This window comes from Propithecus coquereli, unplaced genomic scaffold, assembly GCF_000956105.1.
Source record: "Propithecus coquereli isolate 6110/MARCELLA unplaced genomic scaffold, Pcoq_1.0 Scaffold53, whole genome shotgun sequence".
NCBI classification, from domain to species: domain Eukaryota; kingdom Metazoa; phylum Chordata; class Mammalia; order Primates; family Indriidae; genus Propithecus; species Propithecus coquereli.
In genome coordinates this window covers 1456000-1463251 of record NW_012151174.1, presented here as the reverse complement: position 1 = coordinate 1463251, position 7252 = coordinate 1456000, and the positions used below count along the sequence as shown (strand labels likewise).

The following is a 7252-nucleotide window of genomic DNA, read 5'->3' as shown; positions in this document are numbered from 1 at the left end:
GAACCTCTGACCTCAAGTGATCCTCCTGCCTTGGCCTCCCAGAGTGCTGAGCGTGAGCCACCATGCCCAGCCTGGATTTTTGGATTAGGAATGCTCAACCTGTATTAGATAAAAGGGTTGTAGTGATGATATGGAAGAAGTCATGAGTTAATAAGTTAAAGATTGATGTTTGGGAAGCACTGTTTGGTATGGATCAATTAATTTTGTTACTGATATGGAAAGAGGGGTTAGAGGCCAGGAGACTAGGGAGGCGGCTAGGGTAAGGGTCCAGGTGTTAGAGAGCAATGTCTTGGCCTAGGCTTGGGGATGTAGGGATGGGAGGAAGGGACAGATTGGAGAGATAATGTTCACAAGCAGAAAGAATGAGGATTTGGTGCCTTACGGCAGATAGGGGAAGCCAGCACAGGTCTAGGGGGAGACACCGAGGTCATTTTGGGACATGGTGTATTTGAAGGGCTCAGAGGATATCTGGTCTGGGGGAGGCATCCCGGAGGCTGCTGACACATAAAGGTCTTTAGTTCTAGAAGAAAGTGGGGGTTCTAGAGACAGATGGGGGTGTCGTCCTCAGAGACAGGAACTGAGGTCACGGGAGGTAAAGTGGCCAGGGAGAGAGTACGTGGAGGGAGAAGCAAAGTGGGCCCTGGACTGAGCCCGGGTGATTGAGGTCAGCCTTTAAGGGGTGAGCAGAGTAAGAGGAGCTTGAGGAGGAGGTTGGAGAAAAAGCAGGAGAGTGCGATATGGCAGAAGCCAGAAGAGGAGCATTTCTATAGGGAGGGCCAAGGACCAAGCCTGATTGAGCTGTAATACTTAAAGGCCAGGTGGAAGGTGAGCAAAAGGTCTAATGGAGGGAGAAGTCTGAGTCAACTATGGGGATGGCAGTGCTGTCACCGAGATCGGATGGTAACCAGAGAGGCCTGGCCAGAATGGAAGGGCATGTATGCAGAGCTGAGGGAACTATGATCGGCAGATCTGAAGTCAGATTTGGGGGGTGAGGAGCTTGATGTCTGGATTTTGGAGTGGTAGCATTCTGGTGCCCCAACCCTGCCTGATCCCTGTAGGTAGAGGAAGAGCAGCGGAGTGCAGCAGGCAGTGAGAAGGAGGAAGAGCCCGAGGAAGAAGAAGAGGAGGAAGAGGAGGAAGAATATGATGAAGAAGAGGAGGAGGAAGATGATGACCGGCCTCCCAAGAAACCCCGCCATGGTGGCTTCATTCTGGATGAGGCTGGTATGTCACAGGGCTGGATGAGCATGAGGAGGGGCTGGACTTAAACCCTTAGTTCCATGTCTCGAATGTACTTTGTTAGAAAACATTTTTTTTTGGTATATGTCAAATCCCGTGTGCCATTGTCACCTAGCTTCAACAGCTAACAACTTAGTACCAAACCTATTTTGCTTATTCTTTCTCACTCCCACCCTCCACTGGATGATGTTGAAGCAAATCTCAAATACATAATTTTACCCCAAAATATTTCTGTATGAATTCCTAAAAGATAGACCTTTTTTGTTTTGTTTTTTGAGACAGGGTCTTGCTACATTGCCCAGGCTGGTCTTGAACTCTTGGGGCTTAGGTGATCCTCCTGCCTCAGCCTCCTGAGTAGGTGTGTGCCACCAGGCCTGGCTGATAGATTCTTTTAAAACCCACAATCACAGTACCATTATGATCTCTTCAAAAATCTGGCAATAATTTGTACTTGTCATGCTAAGCTCCAGTTGCTAGAAGCAGGCAACAGGACAGGGTAGTGGAAGCTGAGGTCTCTTCTGGCCTGGCTCCACTATTTTCTCCATGCAGCCCTGGGCAAACGGCAGTATCTCTGAGCCTCTTTGTCCCTCTGTACAAGGGGGACAAACAGTTCTTATTGCAGCAGGGATATTTACAGGATTTGCAGGACCACGTGTGTAAAGTATATCAAGTTGATGGCAACCCATGGTGTAATGCCCAACCTAGAGTAAGCCCTCAGAAGATGAGGTTGGTTGTTATTTCTTTTTCTCTCCTCTCCTCACCTCCTCTCCCCTCCCCTCTGCTCCCCTCCTCTCTCCTCTTGGATTTCCCTATGTTGTCCAGGCTGGCCTCAAACTCCTGGGCTCAAGCGATCCTCCTGCCTCAGCCTCCCGAGTAGCTGGGAGTATAGGCACTGAGACTGCAGGCACTCGCCACCACACCTGGCTAAATTTTTGTTTCTATTTTTAGTTGCCTGGCTAGTTGTTTTTTTCTGTTTTTAGTTGAAGCGGCGTCTTGCTCTTGCTAAGGCTGGTGACCTCAAGTGATCCTCCCACCTCGGTCTCTCCCAAAGTGCCAGGATTACAGGCCTGAGCCACTGCGCCTAGCCAGCAATCTAATTTTTGAGTAGCAGTGAGTGTGGATGATACTTTGACATAGCTGCAGTCACATCGTGCTTTGAAAAGCGCAGATTTCACCCCTAACGCTGCCGTGGTTGTTTCCATTGTACATAATTGATGTAAATGCTAAACTTCGTTACAGACTAGTAAAAATAAAGGAAGTAGTTTTCATCTAATGCAGACCCTCTCAAGATTAAAAAATCTCTGTTCTATAGGCCGGGCGTGGTGGCTCACGCCTGTAATCCTAGCACTCTGGGAGACCAAGGTGGGAGGATCGCTCGAAGTCAGGAGTTTGAGACCAGCCTGAGCAAGAGTGAGACCCCGTCTCCACTAAAAATAGAAAGAAATTAGCCGGACAACTAAAAATATATATAGAAAAAATTAGCTGGGCATGGTGGCACATGCCCGTAGTCCCAGCTACTCAGGAGGCTGAGGCAGGAGGATCACTTGAGCCCAGGAATCTGAGGTTGCCAAGAGCTAGGCTGATGCCACAGCACTCTAGCCTGGGCAATAGAGCCAGACTCTGTCTCAAAAAAAAAAAAAAAAAAAGAATCTCTGTTCTACATAGTAAATCTCTATTAAGTCAAACTGCTAGACAGAGGAGATATATTTTTTTCAAGCTTTTTGATATTCATGGCCAAATATTGGCCCCTGAAAAAAGTCACACTAGTTGATACTCCCATGATAATACATGAACGTGCTTGTGTCCCTTAACCATGGGCAGGGGACTGACTTAGAACACTATCATCTGTTTTCTTGGGGCGCTTTGACCTGAGAGGAAAATGGGTTTCTTGTCACAGAGAGCAGAGGAACAGGAGGTGCTCTAGGTGTTCCTGGGTCTTGGAGAACTTTGGCTCTTTCCTCAAAGGCTGAGGGAGAGGGAATCTTGCCTAGAGAAAAGGTCTTAGCAGATGGGCCCAGATCAAGAGAATGGCTGCCATGCTGTGTGACAAAAATGCGGGCTACTAGGGACACCCATGTGTTGGCGGCGGACGCGTCAGTGACACCTGACCCTGCTGATCATACCAGCTCTGTGGCATGGCCCTGAACCAGTGCCTCACTTAAGGGAGCCTCAGTGTCCTGGTCTGTAAACTGGGATTGGTAGTGCCCATCTCGCAGAGGAGATGCTTTCTTTCCCGGGAGCTGCTGTCATGAGTGCCGCTGACCACTTGGCCTTCCCGTTTCAGATGTGGACGATGAGTATGAGGACGAGGACCAGTGGGAGGATGGAGCAGAGGACATCCTAGAGAAAGGTGTGTGGGCCCTGCCTCCATAAGACCACTGGGAGGGGTGTGGCCGAGAGGGTCTTCAGAGCCCATCCCCCCACCCCCATGCCCTACCACCCCAACCCCCACCCTTCTCACCTCGCTTCTTTCTGTCCTTGCCAAAGAGGCCAGCTCCCCGCTTTTCCTTTTAGGCCCATGAGTGGGGGGTGGGGATTGTGGGGTGGTGGGTGTTGTGGGGAGAGAACTCTGGAATCCCAGGGCCCCAGTGAATACCTTTTGGGGGTTACAGGGTGGGCTGGCTCTGTCCCAAGATACCCCCCACTTCCTGGGCCAGTGCCCCCCTCCCTGTTATTTTCCGTTCTGTGCGCCTCATACATTTCGGCTTCTCCCCAACCACCTGGTGCCTGGCCTTTACTTTTGATTTTCAACCTTCCTGTGTCCCTCCCTTCCCCGTCCCCCAACCCATTGGTTGAGTTCGCTGCTATAATTTGGCTCATACTTTGTCTGCCCTCGCCCACCACCACCACTACCACCACCACCACCACCACCACCACCACCACCACCACCACCTCCTCTTCCTCCAAGTAGAAGAGATTGAAGGTAAGACTCTGAAGAGTGTGATTCCCTGACCTTCCTCCCATATCCTAACATTTTCTCCTTCCTGCAGCACCCTGCCCTCACGCCCTGACCCCTGTCTGGCCCTGGGGGCTCTGACTCATGTAGGGTCCAGAGTAAGGGAGTTCTGGGGCCAGGTCTCTAGCAGTTGTTGGCTTGGGAAAGCACGCATGTGTTTCTGTCTGCAGCTGAGTGTGTGTGGGCAGCAAGGATGTGTGGGGTGGGATGGAGTTTAGAGTGTGCCTAGGCAGTGGTTAGGAGATGGGAACAGCTGGCTGTCCCCCAATTGCTGGGCCCAATCCCCAGTCTTTGATGAGAAGTAGGATGTTGAGTAGGACAGAGTAGGGATGAGGGACGGAGTTTCCTCGATGAGATCTTTTTCCCACCCCAGGGCCAAACCCTGGTCCTTCTTAGCACCACCCCCGCCCGCCCCCACTTTCTCCAGGCCCCTGCTTTCTACCCACCAGTACTTACCCTGGCTGCCTTTTATTTTCAGCTTCCAATATTGACAATGTCGTCCTGGACGAAGACCGCTCTGGGGCTCGCCGCCTACAAAACCTCTGGAGGTGAGCAGGGGAGGAAAACATGGGACAGGCTCCCATGGGGAGATGTGGGGGCAGGTCAGCCCACCTCTCTCCTCAACTTTCGATTCACGTTTGCTTCCCCCTTGCGCTCCAGGGACCAGCGAGAAGAAGAACTGGGCGAGTATTACATGAAGAAATACGCCAAGTCGTCTGTGGGCGAGACGTAAGGGCATAGCGGGGTGGGCGGGGGTGAGGAGCAGGAGGTCCCTAAGCGGGAAGGGGTGGGGGTCTGACGGAGCCCCTCCTTCCCTCCTCCCTCCAGGGTATACGGAGGATCTGATGAGCTCTCCGATGACATCACCCAGCAGCAGCTGCTCCCGGGAGTCAAGTAAGGGGGTCGGGACGGGAGCGCTGGGGTGAGAACCTCACACGCGTGGGGCGAAAGTTCCCACGTAGGTCGCTCCCTGAAGTCAGTCAGGACGGAGGGACACGGACAGTGGTGGATAGCAGGGATGGGGAGGGCACCTTCTCTTCCCTTCTGCTTATGGACAGAAGGATGGGGAAGCCAGGGCTTTGGTGAGAGAGGAAGGATGGCTGGGGCGATACGTGTGTTTTGTGATGAGGAGACAGTTTCAGTAAAGTGCTTCCTTTTCTCCTGCTGTCCAGGGATCCCAACCTGTGGACTGTCAAGTGTAAGGTGCGTGCTCTGGCTCAGGCTTGGAGGAGGCAGGAGAACGAGGGCGGCTGCCTTGTTTAGGGGGAATGGTCCTGTGTGTCCTGGGTCTCCTTGGCCTGCCAGCCTCCTGGTCCTTCTGTCTCTGCCTCTCCCTCCTTCCCTCTCTCCCCCTCCCCGACCCCTCCCTTACTCGCCATCTCCCACCCTTTCTTGCTGTCCATCAGTCTCGCTCTGTGTCTCTCCGTCTCTTGCTCCTGTCTCTCTCCTGCTTTATCTTTCTTGCTGGGCCTCCCGTCCTCCGTCTCGTCATCTTGCTCAAGTCTGCCTCTCTTCTTCCAGATAGGGGAGGAACGGGCCACGGCCATTTCCCTGATGCGCAAGTTCATTGCCTACCAGTTCACAGACACAGTAAGTTGGGTAGTCAGGCGGCTTGGTGGGGAGAAACGGGGCAAAACCCAGAGGGAAGGACATCGTAGGCTTTGAAGGCGCCGGGTGCCCCTGTGCTGCGTGAGCTGCTTCGGCTAGAACGAGACCACTGCCTGGGTGGAAGGACTCTTCCGCGCCCTGACAGACGCGTTGTCTTTGTTCTCTGCGTTTCTGGCATGGACGTCATCTAGCTAGTTTCCTGTGTCTTTTCTGCATGAGAGTGAGTTCTGCCTGTTTTCTAACCCTGCTGGGCAACTGTCACCCTCTTACTGTTGGGGAGGGATAGGGCAGTATGGCTAAGTCCGTCAGGGAACAGTGCTGGCCAGAGGAGAATTCCTTCCTTCTCTCATTCACGGAGTCAGCAGACGTTCGCTGAGCCCCTCCTCTGTGTTGGTCCCTGCACTGGGAGGTGCTGAGGGTACAGTGGTGACCAGGCCAGAGCCAGTGCCTACCCTTCACGATTCACTCACAGTACGCAGAATGTGACGTAACGCCACGGCATGCAGGCCAGCGAATGCTGCATTTGAAGGGCCCAGATCTTTCTGTAGACGGCCACAGTTTGAGTCCTGCCTTTGCTACTCGCTCGCTGCCTCGTCGATGAAGCTATTCCCCTCTCTGGGCCCTTTGCTTGCCCCTCAGCGTCATTAGGATTAAATGGCTTTGGCTGTGTCCAGCTCTTGGCCAAGACTTGTCCTGCAGCTTGTAGTCAATAAGCATGGTTGTTGTCAAAGGCATAATGGGAACCAAGGGAAACCCTATGAAGGGGGTCCTCAAAATTCAGAAAACTCTGTGCCGGCTGGTACCTTTCTCATTTAACATGATCTATGTCGGGTGGGTCTGTGGCCCTCATCTGTCGAGGCAGTTGGTGTGAGCCAGTGGGACCAAGGGGACAGTTGCAGGATTTGCAAATCTTGATTTTAAATGTGTTTAAACTCCCCCTACGGTTTGTCCTGGGGTAAAACTCTAGTCACTTCATCTGAGTAATAACTTTGATTATTGTGTTTGTTTTTAATGACCAAAGTAGTACATGTATATTGAAAAGCCCAGATTTCTCCATACCCAAGTCCGGTTTTTCAGAAGTCACTATTGTTGGTCTGTGTGTCTTTCCAGACCATCTACTCCGCATATTGAAAGCTATGTATCTTTTTTTTTGTAACCAAAATGGTATTATATACATACCATTCTGTAGCCAGCCTTTTTTCTTTACTTTCTTTCTGTGGTCAATTTGCAAGGCCAGCCTTTTTTCAATACTGTAATCATCTTTTCGTGCCCAGAAAATACTAAGTAAGGCTGGGCATGGTGGCTCACTCCTGTAATCCTAGCACTCTGGGAGGCCGAGGCGGGAGGATCGCTTGAGCTCAGGAGTTCGAGACCAGCCTGAGCAAGAGCGAGACCCTGTCTCTACTTAAAATAGAAAGAAATTAGCTGGACAACTAAAAATATATAGAA

General features: G+C 51.7%; 1 protein-coding gene across 2 annotated transcripts in view; it reads left to right on the top strand.

The window, feature by feature from the left end:
* SUPT5H (suppressor of Ty 5 homolog (S. cerevisiae)) overlaps positions 1-7252 on the top strand; it is a 27706-nt gene that overhangs the window by 4075 nt on the left and 16379 nt on the right. For both annotated transcript variants that reach the window (XM_012657029.1, XM_012657030.1), the window contains exons 3-10: positions 1059-1224; positions 3524-3589; positions 4151-4162; positions 4674-4743; positions 4856-4924; positions 5024-5089; positions 5368-5398; positions 5717-5785. In XM_012657029.1, the coding sequence (XP_012512483.1) occupies positions 1059-1224; positions 3524-3589; positions 4151-4162; positions 4674-4743; positions 4856-4924; positions 5024-5089; positions 5368-5398; positions 5717-5785 (549 nt within the window). The remainder of the gene's footprint in view (positions 1-1058; positions 1225-3523; positions 3590-4150; positions 4163-4673; positions 4744-4855; positions 4925-5023; positions 5090-5367; positions 5399-5716; positions 5786-7252) is intronic.